The sequence below is a fragment of the Emys orbicularis genome, chromosome 10 (assembly GCF_028017835.1).
Source record: "Emys orbicularis isolate rEmyOrb1 chromosome 10, rEmyOrb1.hap1, whole genome shotgun sequence".
Taxonomy (NCBI): Eukaryota; Metazoa; Chordata; order Testudines; family Emydidae; genus Emys; species Emys orbicularis.
In genome coordinates, this window is record NC_088692.1 from 16,651,450 (window position 1) to 16,674,861 (window position 23,412).

The 23,412-nt window shown below is 42.2% G+C and overlaps 2 protein-coding genes across 2 annotated transcripts in view; one reads left to right on the plus strand and one right to left on the minus strand.

Moving 5' to 3' along the window:
- Nucleotides 1–2,195: 2,195 nt before the first annotated feature.
- LDAF1 (lipid droplet assembly factor 1) lies at nt 2,196–8,520 on the minus strand. Its single transcript, XM_065412788.1, has 4 exons — nt 8,449–8,520; nt 5,702–5,870; nt 4,502–4,640; nt 2,196–2,292 (listed from the first exon to the last, which is right to left on the minus strand). Exons 1-4 carry the CDS (start codon nt 8,518–8,520, stop codon nt 2,196–2,198), a joined length of 477 nt encoding a protein of 158 aa, XP_065268860.1.
- A 5,097-nt stretch (nt 8,521–13,617) lies between these two features.
- DNAH3 (dynein axonemal heavy chain 3) overlaps nt 13,618–23,412 on the plus strand; it is a 127,480-nt gene continuing 117,685 nt past the window's right edge. Inside the window, exons 1-4 of the mRNA XM_065411988.1 lie at nt 13,618–13,676; nt 14,215–14,389; nt 18,992–19,093; nt 22,928–23,153. Of these exons, the coding sequence (XP_065268060.1) occupies nt 13,618–13,676; nt 14,215–14,389; nt 18,992–19,093; nt 22,928–23,153 (562 nt within the window). The remainder of the gene's footprint in view (nt 13,677–14,214; nt 14,390–18,991; nt 19,094–22,927; nt 23,154–23,412) is intronic.

The window sequence follows — 23,412 nt, forward strand, 5'->3', positions numbered from 1 at the left end:
GAGGAAAAAAATGCCCATTTTAAACTTTAAAACAGCTCTTTAGCTCAAATGACAGGAGGTAAAAAGTTGTATGTTTTGATTTGACCATGTTATGAAATGTGGGGGAGGAAACACTCTTTGCAGGATTGGGGTCCATAATGAGGAAATTCTCTTCATAATGTTCTATCCAGAGGCAAACACTTCACACTTCTCTTAACTAGAGTTAAGTGTGAAAGTGCTTTATTGAAAGGACCAGCGCACTGAGCACATTGCAGGATGGAACCCTAATGTATGTATGTATGTATGTAATATAGTACACAGCCAAAGATGGGTCTCACTGCACATATGCATGTGACAAACTTACCAGCACAGTGAAAAATTAAAGTGAACTTTGTGTCTTGGACTGCAGTTTCATTAAGCAGAATAGATTCATCTGAAAAAGTGTGGACATCAACTAGTAAAGACTGCAGCCAATACTCTGAACTTGTCATGGCTTAAATAAAATTTGAAATGTGAAAGATTTGGAAAGGAGGGACTCAAAGAACAGAAGAGGTATATTACCTTAAGTTCATTTAACAGAAAAGTCTCTGTGGAGGTGTTTAAAGCCAAATCTTTTAGTTTTAGGTTAGAGCATTCCTGATTTAAGTTACAGTCACACAGCAGGTTTGTGCGAGACAGGAGTAAATTTGGGTCTACACTAAGGGGCATATTTGTTTTGAGGGATAATTTGAAATATAACTTCAGTTTAGAGACAAACAGTGTACCAGTTCATGCAATGTTGCAACATTATACCAGCTGAGGACCAAGAATGCTGCTGCCCATTTAAAGACAAGGAGGGCTGAATATCCCCAAATAATGCCAAACTGGCGACAGCTTGTGGCTGTGAAATTTATTTAGCAATAACTCACAAGGTGACGTGTTTGGGTTAATAAAAAACGAAGAGAGAGCTTGTAAAAAAACTGAAATCTAGTTCTAAGTAATGTTCATTATGGTTTAAGTTTTGAAAACTTGTTTTTGTTACTTTAGCAAGGATAAACAGGGTAACAGCAAAAAGACAACCCAGATAAACAAATAGCACTTTATTAAACTAAATATCTTTGAGATACACGAGGTTACTACTTAAGCTAAGCTAGTTAGTATTTGCCCTCTGCCAGAAAAAGTTCACAGAAGTTACATATTCAAAGAGTGAAAATTGGTAAGCAAAATAGACTTTCAAAAACATTCAAACACATAAGGCAAAACACTAAGCCCCTAACCCGCACCTCTTGTGGGATGGAAGGTATCCCTTCTCAATAACTTATCAGAACATGCAAGAGTTTAGACAAGTGGTCCCCAAGCTTTTTTGCTCACCCCCTCCCCCTTATCTGATCCACAAACCCCATCCACCCACCCTGGGAGCCGCAGTGGGGAGCTGGGGCCGGGAGCAGGGCCAGAGCTCGGGCTGGGCACCATGGTCAGGAGTGAAGCCAGTGCTGCAGCTGGGGATGTGGTTGGGGCCAGGAGCAGAGCTAGGTGGTGCTCCCTCCCTGCCCCCCCATGGGGGCTGGCCCAGGCCTGTCGCACCCCCCTGAACGTTCCTCCCCACCCCCTTAAGGGGTCCGCCCCACAGTTTGGGGACCACTGGTTTAGGCTATTAAATATTATACATAGTAAAATTTCCTTTATCTTGTTTTTCCAACAACATATATATTTAACATGGTGCAGGCTTAGTTCTTTACCACACAGATATTTTGTTAACCACTGTTAAGGCTTAAAAATATTTTTCCAGTATTCAAACAGGTGTTACCTTGTGTTGCTGTGCTTTGCCATTTCCCAAGTGCAAAAACATCCAACTGCAGCAGTCAGGTTGTTCCACTTTGATTCCCCATCTAAGATTAGAATTCTAACCCCAAATTATAATCTCAAACATACAAATGCACAAAACTGCCCCAATTTTATTGGAAATTACTGCTTTTATAGCAACAGGATTGGACGCTGTAGTGTATTTGGAAGATTTCTCACCATGCCCTGTACACTTAGTATGACACTGAATTGACTACAGGTTAAGATACTGTTCCTATGCATTTTTACAGCAACAACCAAAGAGGCATATTGAGTCTCAATTTCCATAAACAACGCACAAAGCTTGAGTATTTGACAGGTAAACACAAAGTTACAATTCAGAACAGTACAAGTAAGTGCATATCAAGGAAGACAGGAAACCGGGAAAGTCCTGTTCATTCGCTCTTCGTGTTCTTGTTAGAAGGGTCCAAGACAGGAGGACTACTCTGTAGCAAACTGTTTCCATTAGCTTCTTGCTTCTTTACCAGGCTGCTGTATAATGAGAAGAATTTACTGGGTTTTGCTTTCACGGGAGATTGTTGAGATCTTACCCAACACAAAGAAAGTTGAGCAGTATGGGGGTTGACAAACCTATTATCTAGCATTTCTAGAGCAACTATTATTGAATTATCTGGGTGCTCTCCCAGCGATTATCTCACTGGAGCCAGGGATCCATGTATGGGGATGGGCTTGATGCATGTTGTCCACTTACCCTCAAAGATCTGCAATGAATATGATGAATTTTTTTTAGCTTTGGCTGTATAATGTGGAACAACACTGATGTGGAGGAAGGAGGGGAAATTTTTGGGAGCATCAGGTGATCTAAAAGACCTAGCAGAACGATTCCACTGAAACCATGCTGCTGGAGAGCAGGAGTGGCAGGGAGCTTTGGAGCCAGCGCAAAGACAGGGCTTCTGCCTGATAATCCTATGTTTTGGCAAATCCCTTAGGATCCACAGGTGGTTCTGTTTGTCCTTGGATATGGAAGGGACACTGCCCTGCAGATGCAAAATCTGAGAAAAATCCTCCAATGGAACCCTCAGTTTTATTCCCTACAGGTCTGCCTTCTGCTGGACGGGTGATTTGGACCCTAGAAAGTAGTACTACGTGGATAGAGCTAGTCCCTAGTAGTAACAGAAGCAGGCTATAGGTGGCACTCCAGCTTAACCCTCTTTAGCTCCTTTTACACTCACTAAGACAGAATGCACGTGTAACAGTGTGACTTAAGCCGTCATTTACAATACAAATACATTCTAGTCTGCTGGACCATTTATAATACAGTTGTCCCTGACCCAGTTAAAACATGCTTCCAATCTCTAATATAGACAGGACCTTAACTGTGTTCTGCAGAGTGGACAAGGCTTTAGCTCAGTTATGGAACACAGTCAAGGTCCCGTCTGCACTACAAGATGGAACAGTATTGTAACCAGGTGTCCTGACTTAGTTGCATTTGTAGAGGAGCCCCAAGACTTCTTGCATCTTAGCCCTGGTCTACACTACAGAATTACTTTGGTATAACGATGTCATTCAGGGATGTGAATAATTGACACCCGAGCGACATAGTTATATCAACCGAAGTGCCAGTGTAGACAACGCTATGTCAGTGGGCGAGCTTCTCCTGCTGACATAGCTACTGCCTCTCACACGTAGATGGATTAACTAAGATGATGGGAGAAGCTCTCTCCCGTTGTCTTAGAGCGTCTTCATTAAAGTGCTACAGTGATACAGCCGTGCCGATACAGCGTTTTTAAGTTTAGACCTGCCCTTAGAGAAAGGTGGTTGTGTAATTAAAAAGAACACTGTCGTGTCAAAACTGACCAAAGCATAAGTTACAGGTTTCATAAAACAAGCTTTTACAAAACCTAACACTAACAGAAATATTTCCACAATTTTTTAAAAGGTTTTCTTGTTTTGCTTTTAAAATAGATATTTATTTGCAATGGTTGCTACAAAAGCATTGCATAATTGTGGTAATGCAGGAGAACCAGAAAGTAAATTGACTAGAAAATGGCTATAAAAGTAAAATTATTCTATTTTCTTCTTCTAAGTCGAGAAGTAAACACACACAGTGCATAGTAAGAGGAAATAAAACTGTTAAAGTTCTTTCAATTTAGTAATCTAAAGAATTACTAACAGTTACATAATGATCAAGAATACCACTGGAATCAAATGACTGAAACCCAAACCATGCCTAAAGTTCTACAAGAGCTTCATTTAATAAAGGGGAGGGAAAAGATGAAAAGCATGAACTGAACAGTCAGGATTTTTAAAAGCATTCTCAGACCATGTGTTTCTTTACAGTGGCTTAATCCTTTCTATTTGGTACGTTCAAGCCCTTAATATTTAAAGCAGCCACATAACCCTGTTAATTTGTTGCTGTGTTTTAAAAGTTGAATAATTTTACCTGTTTGACATGAGGCTACATTAATATCAAAAGTGCTTTGTATAATTGCATATAACTATTTCTTTCTCCTCTTCCGTAAGTAGAAAATAGAGCCAGAGGTCCTTATATTAATTCCTATTAAAATATACATTAATATTAGTGGCTGGACAGATATCTGCTGCATATTAATGGTCAGAGTAACATGCTATACTGACCAAGAATGACGAGTTTATTATCCTAAGTTAACCAAAGGGTAACCAATGACGAGCCACAGCTGCAGTTTGACATTACAGTACAGATCACTATGTTAATGCTTACTTTGGAGTATGCCAGTAGTTGATGAGAGTTGAAAGAGCTATGTAGCAAATACTCAGGACTCCAGAAACTGCCAATGAAAGGAGGCCCAGGCCACTCAGCACACAAAGAAGGGCTATGCCACCTACTGATATGACAACACCTAGTAAGAGAGAATTAGTTTATTTGCACAAATACATATACAAGTATACACACCAGGTCCAGGAGATCTACTGCCGTCCCAAATTCAAACTATCAGTGAAAATGGTGTAGCACAACAACTAGCTGATCTGTTCACAGTGTAGTAGTTGAAGGCCTGATAGTCCCCATCCACAGGAAATCCTGTGGGCTAAAGGGGAGGAAATCTCCATGAGGTTCTCCTTGCAGAGTTTTCCCCTGATGATTCTCATAGGGTGATGCTTATCTCCCTGTGGAGTAGCCTGTGGGGCCAGCCCCCAAATTTCACTCATCTTCTAGGCTCCATGCAGATCCGAAAGGATTGGGAGATGTGGGGGGCTAGGATCTTCTGCACAGAAGCTCTGTGCCACCCCAGCAGCTCTGGCCACAATTTGGCTATGGAGAATAACTCCACTGGGGCTACACTGCCATGACCTCCCCTAACGGCTGTCTTTACAGAGGTTCCCCCACCACAGAAAGATAATACATCATCTTCCCGCTCTGAGCTCCACAGGGCTGATTAGCAAACAATGTGCATCCTGCCCCAAGTCAATCCGCTGGCTCACAGAGAGCTTTCCATGGGGGAGCCTTGGAGAGGAATAATCAGGCCCAAAGTTTATTTGGTGGTGGACAGGAGATCTGGAAGTATGCTTGAGGAAAGTAATTTTAATACATGACATTTGTTACAGTCCAGAAGAAAAAACAAAACTATTTGCTCTTCTAAATGTGCTCTTGCTAAATCTCTTTGAAGGCCAGAGATGAAAGTTATCCATGGCAAGGATAAATGGATTAACAGTGTACAGCATTGGGATTATCTGCACCCAAGACAGGAAAATCCTTTCTCCCTTTTTAATTAGAATACTATTCTGGTATTAAAAGACTGTTGCTGTTTCTGAAAGTAGAGACATGCACAAAAAGATCATTACAATTTGCTTGCACCAAGAACTTCTGCAGGTCAGAGATAAGAGAAAGGAAAATCCTTTAAATAACTAACTTTGTCCTAAACGTTACTGATCTTTGTAGTAAGGAAATAGATAAAGAAAATACCTTCAATGACGATAACCCCCATACAGGCCACTATGGTTGTTGAAATCACAAATATCAGAAAGAATGCAACAGGAATAGCAGATACTGCAATAAACACCAACAGTGACAGGGCGACAAAAGGATGATCATCTAAGTACTGGCCAACTCGAGAGTTCATAAAAGAAACAACCTGTAAACGATTGAAAGAAGAAAAGTAGAATTAGATCAGATTTTAATTTTAAATTTTTTGAAGTCTGTATTACCTGAGAAAGGGGTCAAAACCATTTTAGTGACATTTTGGGTACAAACATTTTATAAGTACATAAGCTGATGAATTAATGTCAGAGGCAGTGGCCATTCTGTTTCAAAAGTATGAGCATCCGTCTGTCTAGGTACTTTTAGGGCACTCAACAACATCATGTCTGAATGCTTCAAAAATTCTATAGTGAACACATCAAAGAAAAGTTTCTCAAACACATGTTGAAACAAAGGCAGAGATCACAATGGATTTAGCAAGGCAGACCATGTATTTTAGCATCTTTAAAAACTTGACAGTAAAGTGAAAACAATGAAGAGAGATCAGTAGGAGGTGAAGATTCCTCAGCAATAGCTTAAAATAATTTACAAGGGGTATCCTGTTCATTGTGATACTGACAAACTTCAACATGTGCATAATAAAATAAGTATCAAAAGTCAAAATGGCAAATAAAACATGCAGGTCCACGGTATAACACAACTGATTTCAGTGGCGTTTTACCAGCTTCCAATGAGCTATATTTGTTTAAAAATCTGAAAATCCTGTTAATAGGACGAGTATCTAGACGACATTTTTTCAAAGCTTCTAAATTAAGGGGCATACATTTTCCTTTCAGGGATCCTGCCTCACCTATAAACTTGCAAACTTCCCCTCCTCTATATGTAAGGACACTGCAAGCTCATCTACATTAGAAAGTTGTACTGCTTTAATTATACCAGTATAGTTAAAAAGGTATAGCCCTCTTAGGCCTGGTCTACACTACCCGCCGGAATCGGCGGGTAGAAATCGACCTCTCGGGGATCGATTTATCGCGTCCCGTCAGGACGCGACAATCGATCCCCGAATCGACGCTCTTACTCCACCAGCGAAGGTGGGAGTAAGAGCCGTCGACGGGAAGCCGCGGAAGTCGATTTTGCCGCCGTCCTCACAGCGGGGTAAGTCGGCTGCGATACGTCGAATTCAGCTACGCTATTCGCGTAGCTGAATTTGCGTATCTTAAATCGACCCCCCCCCTGTAGTGTAGATGTAGCCTTAGGCCTGAATCGGTGGGTAGAAATCGATCTCTTGGGGATCGACTTATCGCGTCTCGTCAGGACGCGACAATCGATCCCCGAATCGATGCGCTTACTCCACCAGCGGAGGTGGGAGTAAGCGCCGTCGACTGGGAGCCGCGGCAGTCAATTTTGCCGCCATCCTCACAACAGGGTAAGTCGGATCTGATACGTCGAATTCAGCTACGCTATTCGCGTAGCTGAATTTGCGTATCTTAAATCGACCCCCCCCTGTAGTGTAGATGTAGCCTTAGTGTGGATGCAGTTATATCGGTATAAAGATGCTTTATACTAGTAGGTCTTTTCCCATATAAGGGAAGGAATAACTATACCACATAAGTCACTTTTATATTGGTGTAACTGTGTCCACACTAGGTTTTTTACAAGTATAACTATACTGGTTTAAAAAAAACCTAAACACATCCCCAGTGAAAACAGTTATACCAGTAAAGCTTTAAAGGAGCTCTCCCTCTTTCATGGCTGAAGATGTGGGAGGAGGGAACTCCCTGTAGCCAGACAGCATGAAAGGGAGATGACAGCCCTGTTGTACCTGGAAAAAGATATGCACTAAGTGTTTTTAAAGCTCTGACTGTGCCCAGAAAGGTTACTGTCATTTGAAGCTTGCACAATTACCCCCTTCAAAATAATTAAACCTTATAAAGATAACTATTTTTTTAGCACATTTATGTTTTACTCCTCCAACACTGAAAAATCAATGGGAAAAAATACTGTGTTGGTGGATCACAACAAAATAGATCTGCTGCCCAAAACTGACCAGGGCCCAATCCTGCTCTCCTGGAAGCCAATAAAAGTTTTGCCACTGACTTCCAAAGGCCCAGAATTAGTCCCTCTCTCTGTTAAATCATGGGGTAATGCATATGCAATACCTGTGAGGAGTCTATGCAAAAATTAAATATAAAATAAAGGTGGTTTCTAAAATTAATGCTTACACAAAAAATGGTCCATGTGTTTCCTACCATTGTGCAACCTCCATCTACCAGCAGCTGGGAGAAGATCAATTTCTTTAGGTAGAACATCAATTTCTTTATGCTGTGTTTTGGTGTGAACGCACCAGAGAGGTAATGGCATACTATTAAGAATAAGAAAATCTGGGTTCCAGATCACTTAATCTATGCTCCAGTTTCCTTATCTGTAAAATGGCGATAATATTTGCCACCTACTTTACTGAGCTGTTGTGAACCTTACTATTTGTGAGGCATTCAGATGCTACAGTAATGAGTACCACAGAAATGCCCCTAATTTTTTTAAAGTTCCTTTTGAGTCCTCTTATTAAAAGAAAGAACTCATTTTCTCTTTGGAAATTCAATATTAGTTTTATAATTAAATTTCATTATCATACAACCATAAAATAAAATTGGGCATGATGTTCCAGCAATGATGAAAGGAGAAGTATTCTATAAATAATGCTCTGTAAAATTATAAAATAATCCAAAACCCACATTGGAGTTGGTGTGGATGGTTTGCATCATGGAGTGCCATTGTTTCTGTAGTTCTTGCATTTCTTTTGACATTTTGGAGCTTTCAGTGTTGATCTTGAATCCTCTTCTGGAGAATTAATGCTTTTTTAGCCATCCACCCTATTTAAAAGTTAAGATAGAATTACTGACAGGCTTGGGCATGATTATGTGAAAATTTCTCTTGTTTGAAACAGAAATATTTAGTTGATTATAGATGTTAATGTTACATGTAAAACATATAAAATTTAATGTAGTAGTCTAAATTACTCACAACTCTCCTGAGACATCCCCAAGTCCAGAAAGATTATTTCTCATTGTTCAAGTATCACAAATATAAAATGTCTCTGACCTTCTTAATTTATAGCATAAATCCTGTACTTAACAGTAACAATGTACCCAAATACCCAGTAGGAACTCAGTTCTACCTATTTAGGTATTATACCACATTCATTTCTGCCTGAACAGCCAATAATTTCCAAAGGTTACATTAATAAGGTTATATGCACCTGTATATGGACGCATATCTATAGCTAAAATCAAACACTGTTCAACATTACAAATCAATGTATAGAGCAGAGGTAAGCTGCTTTCAAACAGTTTGAACATACATTATATGCTCCTGAAACTTAAAGGGGCAGCATCAACTTAAAATTGCTTATCTGAAAGTTTATCCTATTATTGCTGCAAGGAACACTATAATTGAAAGTTTAGAAAACATTTTACCTTTAGTTTTCTGAAAGTTTACCTTGTAATTTTACATCACTGTCTATAATCAATTTCACCATAATCAGTTTCCTCTTGTTTGTATAAGCCTTTCACACAGCAACAAGGGGAAAAAATTGTAAAGTGGAAGATGTAAAACTTGACAGAGGGACTCAAGGGAGGGTGTAGTACATGAAACTACTTTTAATCTTTGAATTGACTAGATTTAAAATTGACTGTATCTCCTTGCATGTTCACTTTTTTTAAATTACACAATTAGTGCTGTTTCAAGTGAGGTTTCAAATGGGGTTTACCAGTTAATTAAATTTAAAATATAGTCAGTGTCTTCCAAAATCATGTTTCCTTTGAAATTTAAAAGCAAAGTACAATATTATTTTTACTGACAAATCATGAGTTCAAAAATATTATCAGGGCAGATGCAGTTAAAATGGGAAGTTACAAAATTACATATTCAATAATTAGTAGACGTGTGAATCTAAATTCTATTATCCTAGTTGTTAATGGTAAGAGGGGAAACCTACCAGGTACTATTACAAACACTGCCTACAAGCCCTGACAAATAATCCTTATTAAGTATTGTCTGAGACTTATTCTATCTAGGATGAAACTAATGATCTGTAGTTTGAACAAAATATAGTAGTGATGAGAAGCTCCAAGATGTGTGTATTAATATGGTCTGTAGGAGGAGATTTATCTCTATTTCAGCATTCAAGTTAAGCCATGTCTACACTACAGTGACTATAGTGGCATAGCTATGGTGCCCCAGCTAAGGCTATGTCTACACTATGCACCTTTTAGCGACATGGCTGTGTCACTACAGATGTGCCGCTAAAAGGGTTTGTCCGCAGGAGAGAGCTCTTCTGCCGACAAAAAACGTTTGCCCCCGAGTGGCATTTGCTTTGTTGGCAGGAGAGCGCTTGTCATCGGCAAAACGTTTGTCTTTCGGGGTGTGGTGTTTTTTTAACACCTCTGAAAGACAAAAGTTTTGTCGTTCAGTTGCCAGTGTAGACAAAGCCTAACACTGTAGCACAGACACGGGTTTTTCTGCTGTAGGACCACAACCATATGTGCTGGAACTAAGGTTGCTGACTTGAAGAGGTTTCCATCATATCCAGGGTTTACAGTTTAGTTCAATGGCTCTCAGCACCGGGAGCACCCTCACTATACCCATTGTTCCAGCACCCCTGAACACCACCTCCTTGAGTAACAGCGCTAGGTCTAGGGAAAGCATTCTTTGATTGACCTGTATATACAGTGTGGGTTTGGTCAGCAAGTCTACAAATCCCAGGCTTTGATTGGCATAGCTGTGGCACTCGGCTGTGGATTTTTCACCCCCCTAAATACCGTAGCTGTAATGACCTAACTTTTAAGTGTAGATCAAGCTTAGTGGGCAGCGTGGGCTGATTCCTAGGGGGACTACACTGCTGGAGGGGGGGTGTTCCAGCAGAAGAGACTGGAACAGACCAAGACAGGAGGCCCCGCTGGGGACGAGCAGTGCGGCGGGCGTAGGCAGCATGGCTCTGGGCGCAAAACCCAGACACCCCCTCCCCCTTCTCCGCAGGGCAGCCTGAGCGCTCTGCCCCGCCGAGGAGGGGCGCCAGGGAGGGGGAGTTCCCCGGAGCTTGGAGCAGAGACGAGGGAGCTGGGCTGGGCCCCAAGATGGGCGGGGAGGGGACTCACCGTGGGACAAGCCTCTTCCTGGGGACCAGGCGGGCCGGCCTCTCCCAGCGGCTCTGCGGGCGCGGGGGGGTCCCCCCCGCCGCCGCCTGATGCCAGGCCGGGCGGATCCCCGCCTCCGGGCGAGGAGGCTCCACGCGAAGCCCCCAGCCAGCGGCGCGCGGCCGAGACGGCGCTGATCCCCTTACCTCAGAGCCTGACTCCCCATTCCACGACGGGCAGCCGCCTCCGCGCTCCCTCCAGCCTCCGCCCGGCTCGGCCTGGCTGGCGGATGCTGGGACTGGGACAGCAACCTGCCCGGGCCTGCAGGCAGCAGCCGGCTGGGGCTGGGCCGGGGCTGGGCTGCTGCTGCTGCCGCCGCTTCCCCCTGCTGGGTTGGGAAGCAGAGCTGCTGTCATGTGGAACATGCCTCCTGCCTATGCGTGAAAGCTAGAATAAGGACATGGGGGCGGGGCGGGGCGGCACAGGACTTGAGGAGACACTGTGGGTGCTGGTCTAGCAGGCTCATCACGTACAAGGCATTTCCATGGGCCTGGCATGTTCACATACAACATGGCGCTGTTGCACCCACACATGTGGCACTGGTGTGTCTCCACAGAACATTGCCTGCCACAGTATGGGAAGGGGCGGGGTGGGGGCTGCACACTGATGGCAGGATCAGAGGGGGTGGGGAGGGGCAAATCGGATACACAAAATGCAAACGTCTTGCCGAGCCCATGCCAGTGCCATGTGTGGAATTAAACATATCAAGCCCATGACAATGTCAGATATGGAGCACACCAGTGCCATGTATGACAGCATACCAAGCCCTTTCCAGTGCTATCTATAGGGATACCCCAGTGCACATATGTGGCACTGGTGTGCCCACACATGTGGAACGTGCCAGGCCCATGTAAATGCCTTGTATGTGTGCATGTTAGATCAGTACTGACAGTGTCTCCTGTTCTGTCCCCCCTAAATGTTCCTGTTTTTAGCTTTCACATGTTGATAGGAGGCATGTGGCTTTATGAAAGATTTTTAGCTCATGACAGCAGCTCAGATCTCTCCAATCAATCAAAAGTGTTCCTTGTTATTTTACTTTGTGTAAACTACTGCATTTGTAAAATGCCCGCCTCATCCTATCCAGCCACATTATGTTTTGGGTGTTGGCACACTGAAAAATGTAAGTTTCATTTGGAAATCTGAGCAGATGGCATAATAGGCTGGAGCAATATAGCCCAGGCAGCAAGTGCGGAGGAGGACAAGCTGTGGCAAGCTTGCAGTAGATGAGATTTGGTTTGCAGAGAAGTAGGGAAAGATCCCTAATGTGGGATACAGCTTCACTCCTGAAATAAAGGAAACTCTGGGGTGGACGGTAGCAGCCTGTTAGACAATGACAGACAGCACACTCCATAACAGAAGTGTACAGTACAGTGCCCAAGCATTCAAAAACCATGTCAGATCCTTTAAAAAAAAATCAGAGTTTTCTAAAAATCATGATTTTTTTAAAAACTAGGGTTTATTTTATTTGCTTTTTGATTTGTGAGCCTTTCAATACACTTTGGTTACATTTTCAATAAAAAAAAATTAGAGATATAATGTTACTTAAAAATAATAAATAAACGCTGAGCTTCTCATGTAATCTCTCTTTACTCCAGGAACTGGGGCTTTAAGAAGGTCGCCAAACATCATGAGACTCCTGATAAAATCGTGCAAGTTGGCAAAAGACGGTATACAGTGGGAAGAATTTTGGTAAGGAACTTGGTAGGGTGTTGTAATGAACGGGATAGCATAAGGATGGACCACTGCCTACTACTGGATGCTCTTGGAACTGTTGAACTATGTATCACTAATCCTGCCTTCAGAGTAGGAGTAGCTGAGGGTTTTCCCAATGCTGCTGTGAATTTCTAAGTAGTTTAGTATGAAGTATAGTGAAATGGAAGTTGCTGGGTGGTTATGGATTCATTACACTGGTGGCAGATGCAGGATCTGAATGCCCCAATTTTACTTTATTAGTTCTTTTTGCTGTATAGAAGTTTTAATGCTAAGTATGTTCAGAAACGTGCAAAATATTCAAGTTTCTGATTAGTACTTTTTGTCATCATTAAGACTGTTACAAAACTGAAAATAATTGGTTTCACTATTTTTTTAAAAATTGTCAATGAAAATAGATTTTTTTTTTATTAGATTTAAAAATTCTTCCATAGTGTATGTAACCAAAACATCGCAGAGTTCTGTTTAGGGCATGGGAACCTGACAATGAAACTGATTGCTCATGAGAGTGAAACTGACCAATTTAGTTTAGCTGTCTCAGTTAAGTGAAATGAAAAAAGTAAATACCCCAGCTTGTGAAAAGTAAATTAGATTTTTAAAATTCTTTCTATTTTGCACCCTGATACTGCAAGGAGCTTCACAGAGGATTGGGGCTTTAGTAATCAAAGGTGGTTAGTAACATAGATGAAAACTTAAAAAAAAAAGATATATGACCATATACTGCCCTTTTAACATGCACTCTATATGGGGGGGGGGAATCCTTCCAAGTTCCCTTGCATATTCTGTATAAATTCTGCAACAGTCTTGTTAAAGTAAAATGAAGTTTTATGAATGAGCTACTTTAACAGACTCAATGGAACCCTGTGCCCTTGAAGAGACCTATTGACTTCAGTCGTACTGTACAGGTGTAAGGATCTGTCCATTTATTAAATTGAAGGATGGAGGCCTAAATCAGCTCAAAATTTGCTCCACTGCCTATATTAGGCTCTGGACTCAAAGATGCACAGCAAAAAAGAAATACTCAAAGACTGGAGTGAGAGAGAGAGAGAGAGAGAAAGGTAAGAGGGTTTTTCTAAGACTACTAAAAATATTCATATCTGACATTATTGAAGGGTATGCAGTGTTGTTGGAGCCATGTTAGTTCTCCAGAATATTAGAGATACAAGGTGGGTCAGCAGCTAATATCATTTATTGGACCAAATTCTGTTGGTGAGCGAGACAAGCTTTCGAGCTTACTCGGAGCTCTTTTTCAGGTCTGGGAAACGTCACAGCTAAATACAAGGTGGAACAGATTGTTTAATGTAAGTAGTTAACACATATTTCAAGGGATCATTCAAGGTGAAGTGGCCTGTTAACATCTCTCCAGTCATGGGGGAGGGAGAGGTTGTAGATTATTGTAATAAATTCAGTGACTGTATTCATTCCATGATATTTACTGTCTAGCAAAGTTATGAATTTAAACATCCAGGCTTGTCTTTTGAAGGTGTGCAGGTTTCCTTTGAGGATGAGGACTGAGAGGTCGCACATAGAGGGAATGCTTTGTGAAAAATGTTCACCCACAGGTGATGTGGTGTTTTTGTCTTTTATCATTTTCAGAAGACCCATTGGGAGGCGTGTAGTTGCCAGAGCCCTCTTGAGGGAGTTGCGAGAGGAGAGGTACCAGGCTCAGGGTGGGGTAGTGGCCACCCTGGAGCCTCTGAATAACTTGGATGGTGAAAAGAGTCAGGATACCAGGATTCTCTCTCTGAAGATGGTGAAAGACAAGTGGATGGCAGGTGGATCTGAGGGGAGCAGGATGAATCTGCTGGGGCAGCATGGGGTTTCAAGCACCCACATCTGAACCTAAACTTCTGGGACCCCATGGGTTTTGGTTCAGAACCAGAACCAAAAGTGCCTGGAGCAGTTTGGATTCAGGGATTTGAATCCGTGTGTTTTTTCCCTTTCAGATCTGAGGTTTTTGATTTGCCTCTCCTCTGCTGGATGGGTGGCTCCCCCAGCCCTACCCCAGGTAACCATAATCTGTCCCAAAACATCCCTGTAATTTTCAGCAGCATAATAGTAAACAAGCCCATAGCAATGACGGACTCATTCCTGAACAATTCTTCCCTGGCTACAGCAGTACAGAAGATAGGTTGACCAGACAGCAAATGTGAAAAATCAGGACAGGAGGTGGGGGGTAATAGGAGCCTATATAAGAAAAAGACCCAAAAATCAGGACTGTCCCTATAAAATCGGGACATCTGGTTACCCTAACATAAGATTACACTGGGAGGAGTTTTTCTTCAGCCATTGTGGAGGAGGGGGAAAAGGAGTCATTCTTATGTCTCCTAGCAACGAAAATGCTGTCACCTTGGCTACCAGGCTGAGAAGTGAAGGGCAGAGTGTCAGTGAAGTTCACTTGCGCTAGGAGCTGCAGCCAGGCAAGGAGGTGGTTAAGAAGGGCAGCAGCAGGTAGCAAATCTCCCCTGCCCCCGGCCCCAATAAACTACATTAGGAAGAGGCTTAGTGGGCATTGTCTGTCTGTCTCCTTCACACTCTGATGTTTGTTCACTTTTCACAGCAATAAGTGTGTGTGAAATTGTTTACTTAAAACCACAAATTTGGGGCATTCGAAAAGGAGTAGGTGGGAGGCAGTGGGGAAGGGAAGGGAATATGGGGTGGGGGGGGGGAGAAAGGAGCATGGAAGGAAGCAGAGAAGGGAGCTGGGGGTGGGAGCAAAGGAAGCTAGAGAGCTTGGGGAAGGAGGTGTCTGGAAGAAAGCTTGGGAGGGGGATAGAAGAGAGTTTGAGATGAGGTGCAGGGAAAAAGTGAGCTTGAAGTGGGGTAGAAAAGGAAGAGAGCTTGTGTAGCAGGGAGAAGAGATCTTAGTGTGGGCAGCATGGGAGAGGGAGAAGACAACTAGAGGAAGAGACAGGTGGAGGGAGTTTGAAGAGAACTGTTTCCTTCCAGCTCCCGGGGTGTCCGGAAGGCAGAGGCATCTATTATAACACTTTCTCTAGTTTCCTGAATGGAAACTATGTCCTGAAACTATTTCCCTAATTTTCTGTATGCAGGTAGCTAATACGAGCTTATTTATTTTAAGAAAAACATTGACCTAATCTATACATTTTAACAAACAAGAAACAATTTGACCAAAGTTTACAATGAAGCCAACACAGACTCCAAGGCTCCTGAGGGTAAGTGAGTGATTTATTGTTGGGGCTCTATGAAGTATTCACAATGAAATTTGAAAACCTTGAACACAATTGGCACTTTATCATTAAGGATTCTTCATGATCCTTACTGCTGGTTTACAGATCAGAGTGTTCAAAGAAGCTCCAGGTAGTTAAATATTAATCACACGTTAGCCTCTGTAAAGTATTCCCTCTGAAAAGGTAATATAGCTCAAGCACGCTAAGTTAAAAGGATATTAATTTTTGGAAAGGCTTTTATGGCATGTCAAGAGCTGCCTTAGCAGGAATATTCACTTTCCTACCAACTCCTGAAACTTTCAGGTAGAACAAACTCCTAATAAACTCTATTGTTTGTTCACTTCAAAAACAAACAAACAAAAAATGCCAATAAATTTTGCAGTCTTTAATCAAGTGAAATTCCTGATGACTTCAGTGGAGTTTTGCTTGATTAAGGACCATGGAGTGTGGCCCAAAACTATGATTTATCTTGTATATTAGTGTGCTGGAGAATAGTCTATGGAGGTCAGATTCCTTCTTTTATAAATCCCATTTATAAATGAGCTCTTCACTGGGTATCAAAAAAGAAGGAATTTGATTGGCTGTATACAGTTTGGACAGTGTTCTCTAGTATAGCCACATGGATCAAGAGTCTATAGCCTCTTGCTACAAAATGTATCAAAGAAACATCCTATAGAAATAAGAATACATTCTGGAAGTGTAATTACAACTGATAATACCTGCCCTTTTGATGGTGATTTAATGCACTGGCCTCCAAATACTGTGTACTTGAATGTTACACATTTCTGCTATCACTTACCCATCTGCTGTAATTGGGATTTATGGCTCTATTAAGGGATATAGCAGGGGCCGGTTAGGTGAGGGGGTCGTGGCCCGGCCCCCACCTCTTATCTGCCCCCCCTCCTGGACTCCTGCCCCAGCCAACCCCCCTGTTCCCTGATGGCCCCTTTGGGACTCCTGCCCCATCCACACACCCCCATTCCCTGTCCCCTGACTGCCCCCGGACTCCCACCACTCCACCCAACCCCTCCTCTCATTCCTGACTGGCCCCCTGGAACTCCTGCCCCATCCAACCACCCCTTCTCCCTGTCCCCTGTCTGCCCCCTGCTGCCCCATCCAACCCCTCCTCTCATTCCTGACGGCCCCCCTGGGACTCCTGCCCCATCTAACCACCCCTTCTCCCTGTCCCGACTGCCCCCAGATCCCACCGCCCCATCCAACCCCCCCTCCTTCCTGACGAGACTCCTGGGCCCTAGCCACACCCCCGCCCCCTGCCCACCACCCCGAACTCCCCTGCCCTCTATCCAACCCCCCCGCTCCCTGCCTCCTTACCATGCTGCCTGGAGCACTGGTGGCTGGAGCCGGGCCACGCCGCCGCTGCCACTGCACTATAAATAGTGCACAGAGCACTGGGTCAGGCTGGGCTCTGCAGCTGCGCTGCCCCAGGAGCTCACAGCCCTGCTGCCCACACTCGAGCATTGCAGCGGCGCGAGCGAACTGAGGCTGCAGGGGAGGAGGGACAGCAGGGGCGAGCCTCCCGGGCCAGGAGCTTGGGGGCCGGGCAGGACGGTCCCGCGGGCCGGATGGGCCCACGGGCCGTAGTTTACCCACCTCTGGGATATAGACTTGGAGGAATCCAAACAATAGTTGTTGCAGTATGGTACTATAGCTTTCTGTGATCCTTTAATGTGCTTCCTAGCTCCATATGAAATGTTACCTGTTTTTTTTTTTTTTTTTATATATTTTAGGGCTGTCAAGCGATTAAAAAAAATTAATCGTGATTAATCGCATTGTTAAACAATAATAGAATCCCATTTATTTAAATATTTTGGATATTTTCTACATTTTCAAATATATTGATTTCAATTACAACACAGAATACAAAGTGCACAGTGCTCACTTTATATTTATTTTTTTATTACAAGTATTTGCACTGTAAAAAAACAAAAAAGTATTTTTCAATTTACCAAATACAAGTACTATAGTGCAATCTCTATCATGAAAGTTGAACTTACAAATGTAGAATTATGTAAAAAAACTGCATTCAAAAATAAAACAATGTAAAATTTTAGAGTCTGCAAGTCCACCATTCTTTGCTGCTAGTGTCACTTAATATAATTTCCTTGGGCACCTCCTGAACCCTACACACAAGGAAGAAATTATAAGAGGGGGAAATGTATTGAGAAAACTCCACATAGAATCCCAGAAAGCTATCTCAGCACATCAGCCCCTCAAAGGGGCTGCTGAGGGCATGTTTCTGTGACTTGATAGATGTTCTGACATCTACATTGAAATCCTATGGGATTTAGTGCACATGTGAAGAGCCCATCCCTCTACTCTGTTTGCTGTTCTCCTCCATCCTGGCAGCACAGCTTCCTTTGGAGCTGTAAAGTTCTTGACTCCCTGAATTGAAATTGAAACAATTTTTAAACTCTAATTTCCTTTGCCCAGTAAAAGCCCTGTATTTACTTTTTGCATTTACTCAGCTTAAACAAGGATTAGTCAGTTTCACTTTCTGGTATGTATTCACTGTTACAATGCTGCAATATTTAATTCCTTCCAAACCTGCTAGAGCAAATATTTAAAGTAAAACAGGTGTGGTGACTGACTGGTTGAGGTGCTTGATCCTGAAGGGTGTGGGTTTGAGTCTTGTTTGATCTTACAGTGAAATGCTGCTTACAGTTCACCTAGCTACAAAATGGGTTTCTGATGCACAGGGAAATCAATAGAGGTTGGAAGTCATGCTGGGCACGTTGGACGTTACTTCCTTGTGGTCCTGTTGGCTACACCTAACTGTGTGAGCCATCTGTGTCTTGAGGCAGACTTTGATAAACACTTTAATTTTTTTTTTCCTAACATGAACACTTTTTATTAAACCTAAATTTTGGAATATCAGCTTTTGCTCCAGAGTTTTTATCCACAAGTGAAAGATGCCTCCAAAGTCAGGTTTTTCTTTGAAATAGACACATTTGTCCTTGGGCTGTGAAGAGGTCAAAGATGACAGTGCTGCCAGAAAACCTGATTTGCTCTGAGTAAGAATATCAGTTCTCTCTTATGTTAGAACAGTTGCAACATACTATTCTTCTAAGAAAAACAAGTGACTCCATCCTTCATTAATGAAGTCCTTTGTCAAGCAATGCAGTTCAAAATCTTTTTGTAAAACACATTTTTATTCTCTCTAGTCCCAAAATAATTCTGTGTATAATATGAGTCATTCCAAAGGGATACCAGAGTTACCACCTCTGCCGGCTGCAACCACAACAGAACCCTCAGAACTGTATCAGGTATGTGTCATCTTTTCTCCGATATACAACTTTTAAGTAGAGTACTGGAATGCCTGCAGGCATTGGATATTTTCAGGTTTTAAGCAGATGATGAGGTAAAGGGCAGCTTAGGCTGCTAATCAGGTTTTAGATTTATCTAACTCTCCCCCTTTCCAAATATTATAGAATTATACAAGAGCCTAGTTACCTATGCTAGTTACATTACTGAAAACTCTTTTGGAAAGCTCTCAGATACCATGGTGATGGGCAAGGTATAAGAAACTGAACAGAATAGAGCCTATGAACTTTCAAAAGTGACTTTAGGGAGTATGAGTGCACTTTAACAGCAGTATGAATGCCTGTTTCCTTACTGATAAGATTAGCCACATCGATCATAAGAAAAACCCACAGCAGGCGTTGTAATCTGGTTTTATCATCTATTTTAAATTGGCCAACTGTATCATTATCATATTTTTACTAAAGCTCATGATAGACTGGGGAAGAAAAAAAAGTTGCATCAGTAACACAAATGGAAGGAAGTTATTTCATGTCTTAATACTCTGCCTTTCCAGAGGTCATATGGTGATGGCCAGCTGAGCAGACACGTTTAATTGCAGCTCTCGAGGGAATGGAAAGAAGTGGGGGAATGGAAGGCAGGATGTCAATAACCTATTAAAGAAAGCTATTTTAAATGATTAAAAACTTGATGCTAGTAATGATGTTACACAAAGAGGTGAAAAAGCAAGTAGCTATGTTTTCATTGCATTATTTTATTAGGTGAGGAAAGGTTAAGTGGGATGAAATGTGAGAAGAAAGTGGAATATGCATTTAAAATGGGAGCTACAGAAACCATGATCTGAAGAACATTCATGCTGGATAGGCATGTGCATTTCCTCGCTCTGGGTATGAAAATATTTCTGTAAGGAATCTACTACCTGATCCCATCCCACAGCCTCTATATATGTGAGCTGTCCCATTAAAGTTGGGACTACAGGACATAAGTTTAACAGAGGTTTGATCCCCCCCGCTGACAACTGGGGTCTTTCGGTGTTACACACGCATTTAGGCATAAGTGTTGCAAACATTTCCTCTTCTTTCAGCTGATTAACAGAGTAGATCCCTTTATAGCACTGCTTGAAGAGGGCTTGAAGGGATAGAGAAGTGGGGAGGATGAGGAAAAATTCAAAGTTACAAAAATGTAGGAAAGAAGAGAAGAAATGAAATGGAGATGGGGTAAGATTAAAAACTATTAAATAATTTGTCGATACATATATTGATTGATAAGACCCCATTGAAGACATGTAAAGTTACTCATGTGTAAGTGTACGCAGGTTCAGGCTCTAAGAGTGATACAGGATCAGAAGGATGTTATGAGAGGAAGAGATAATGTCTCCCCAACCATAAGCGCCGACTCTGTGGGTGCTCCAGGGTTCAAGCACCCACGGGGGGAAAAAAAATAAAAAAATAAAAAAAATAAATAGGTGGTGCTCAGCACTCACCAGCCACAGCTGTTCGGTGGGGGCCACCGATCAGCTGTTTGGCAGCTGGCGGAGGTGTTCAGAGAAGGGTGGAAAGCAGCGAGCAGCAGGCAGGTGGGGGGCTTTGGGGAGGGACTGGAGTGGGGGCAGGAAGAGGCAGACCGAGGGCTGGGCCTTGGGAGAGGGGGCGGAGCAGGGGCGGGAAGAGGTGGAGAGGGTGGGGTCTCGGGGGAGAGGGCGGGGAGAGGCAGAGCTCAGGTGTGGCCTCAGGGCAGAGCGAGGGTGGAGCACTCACTGGGAAAAATAAGTCACCACCTCTGTCCCCCACTGTCATTCCCATGAGCCAGATTGGCTTATTTGCCATATATGCTAGTCAGGCTGTGTGAAGTGACAGATGGTGTTCCTCAGAAGGGGGCAGCTAGATATAGCTACATGATGTCTAATGTGGCATTTCCTAGCTGCCAGCAGGGGGACTGTTTCTTCCTCTAAGTAAAGCACAGCTTTCGTGTCTGATACAGTAGCTCAGAAGGCCAGTAGTCAGTTCTTCGGGGGACACAAGCTGTAGAGGTTTTTTTCTGCTGCCGAAAGCCCGACATTATTTATTTTTTTCCACAACAGTCTACATTTCAGACACATTTTCAAATTATTCAATGAAGTTCCAATAATGACTGAAATAAGTTAAGAACACCATTCTTTTTCAAGAATATTACCATATATGGTCATATGACAAGTGAGCTGTTCATTCTAAATTGCCACTGTTAGAATATATTATACATCAAGACAAAAGATATTCACCTTCTTCATAGAATATCAGGGTTGGAAGGGACCTCAGGAGGTTATCTAGTCCAACCCCCTGCTCAAAGCAGGACCAATTCTCAACTAAATCCCCACCTCAAGGATTGAACTCACAACCCTGGGTTTAGCAGGCCAATGCTCAAACCATTTAGCTATCCCTCCCCCCTATAACTAAGCTGAATAAATGTAAGAGCATCACTATACCGGCTATAAATCAAACCAATGAGGATATAAAATATATACTTGAAGATGAACATCAACTAGATGTATTTTTAACATGGGTTATTCTTTAAACTGGAGAAACTAGAGAAAATATTGGTTATGGTATTTTCATCTCAGGTTTGTGTGAATTTTACCAGTAAAATGATTCCAGAGTATAAACATCGTAACTAGTGCTGGTCTGAAAATGAAATTTCTCCCTCACAGGAAATTGCAATATTTCAAAATTTGTTTTCATCCTGAATCAGGGCAAGTTGAAATCTCAAAACATTTTGTGGAATGGAAATTCTGAAATATTTTGATTCAGATACATTAAAAGAACCTTCTTGAAACATTTTGATAATGCCAAAACATTCGTATATAATATTAAATATTATAGATATTAAAATAAAAGTTAAAATTCAAAAAATTAAAGGTTGAAACAAAACAATAAAGTCGGAATGAAACAAAATGATAAAGTAGAAACAAAATTCTCCCTTTTGAAGAGTTTCACCATGTTTGCATTGACATTTTCATTGACATTTTGTATATTCATGCAAAACGTTTTGATTTTGACAACTACATTTTCAAATGGAAAACTATTTCATCAAAAAAAATTAACTAACTGTGATATTAATGTTGTCTTTAAAAATAAATATTTGTTTTTAGTTTACTGCTCATTTGTGTATTGCATATGAACTTGAGCATGTTGTAAAAAAAATCAAAATAGTGAACTTAACCTAAGTCCACTGAAGTTACAACAGGATACAATTGAATCCAACTGTTTTATGGGAGGGACCAAATGGCTCAGTGGTTTGCTCACCCACTCACCTCACCCTTGCTCACCTCTAGGCTGGTGGTTACTACAGCTTAGGATGGTAATTACCAAAACTTGATGGCAATTCAGTGACCTGCATGAAATAAGTTTAGTGTTTCTCAGCGACAAAACATCCACATCACAAGAAACACCACTGGAACCGACACTGACCAACTCTCTGGGTGACTGGTTCAGCAGAATGGCCAAGGATCATGTGGTTGTGGAGAGTGACGTGCCCTTGTTTTTTCCTGCTCAAGGGTGAGGCTCGCTGGTAGGGCTATGTGGGGAAGCTTGCAGTGCTACTGCCTGTGCTGTCGCTCGTCTCTAACTTCATTCTTCAGGCCTGTCAATCTGGAACTTTTCATGAGCGTTATATAAACATACAGATTTTTTTTTAAAATAGCAGTCAGTGCAAAATGTGAACTGGTGTTTGTGATGTGGTAGAGCCAAGAGTTTTAGGCTGACTTCAGGCTAAGAAATAGCAATTATTCTTTCTTGTGCTAGCTACAGGAAGACACTTCTTAGATAGCCCAATGACTTAATAATATTACTATTTTTCAATTTCAGCTTGTCCTTAAGAACAGCTATTATCCTCCTTTGATGCAAAGAGCGTCATGGACTTTGGCAGTTCCATTTAAAGAACAGCGTTATTACCGAAGCCCGAGTGATTCCATAGCTAATAACTACACGCTTACTGCACGTGATCTAAAACTGAAAGATCTGCATAAAATGGTGCCCCCTGCAATGGCGAGAGCAACATTGGGTTCAGCGAAGCAGAGAGCAGTCTCACCGCGTATCCATACTTGCATATATTAGCAAGTTGTCTAATGGTTCATTTGATCTCTGCATATTTAATTAGCAGTACAAATCTGCAGTCACTGTAATCCTGACCATTCTCTCCTGTTAATCTTTCTTGGGTGAAGTTTGGTTATAAAATGGCCAGAGGTTTAGCCCATACAACTTGAGCAAGAAAGAGACCCATGCCAGATTAGCTAATAGCTCTGTGGTTAGGGCACTTATCTGGGATGTCAGAGACCCACGTTCAGACACTG

Bases quoted from the DNA above. Each gene is read 5' to 3' on its own strand.
- LDAF1 (XM_065412788.1), bottom strand. From the start codon at position 8,520: ATGTCAAAAGAAATGCAAGAACTACAGAAACAATGGCACTCCATGATG. The intron at 5,871-8,448 runs GTGGGTTTTGGA...AATCGTTTACAG, and splicing joins CCATCCACACCAACTCCAAT to GTTGTTTCTTTTATGAACTC. The intron at 4,641-5,701 runs GTATTTTCTTTA...CTCTCTTACTAG, and splicing joins GGGGGTTATCGTCATTGAAG to GTGTTGTCATATCAGTAGGT.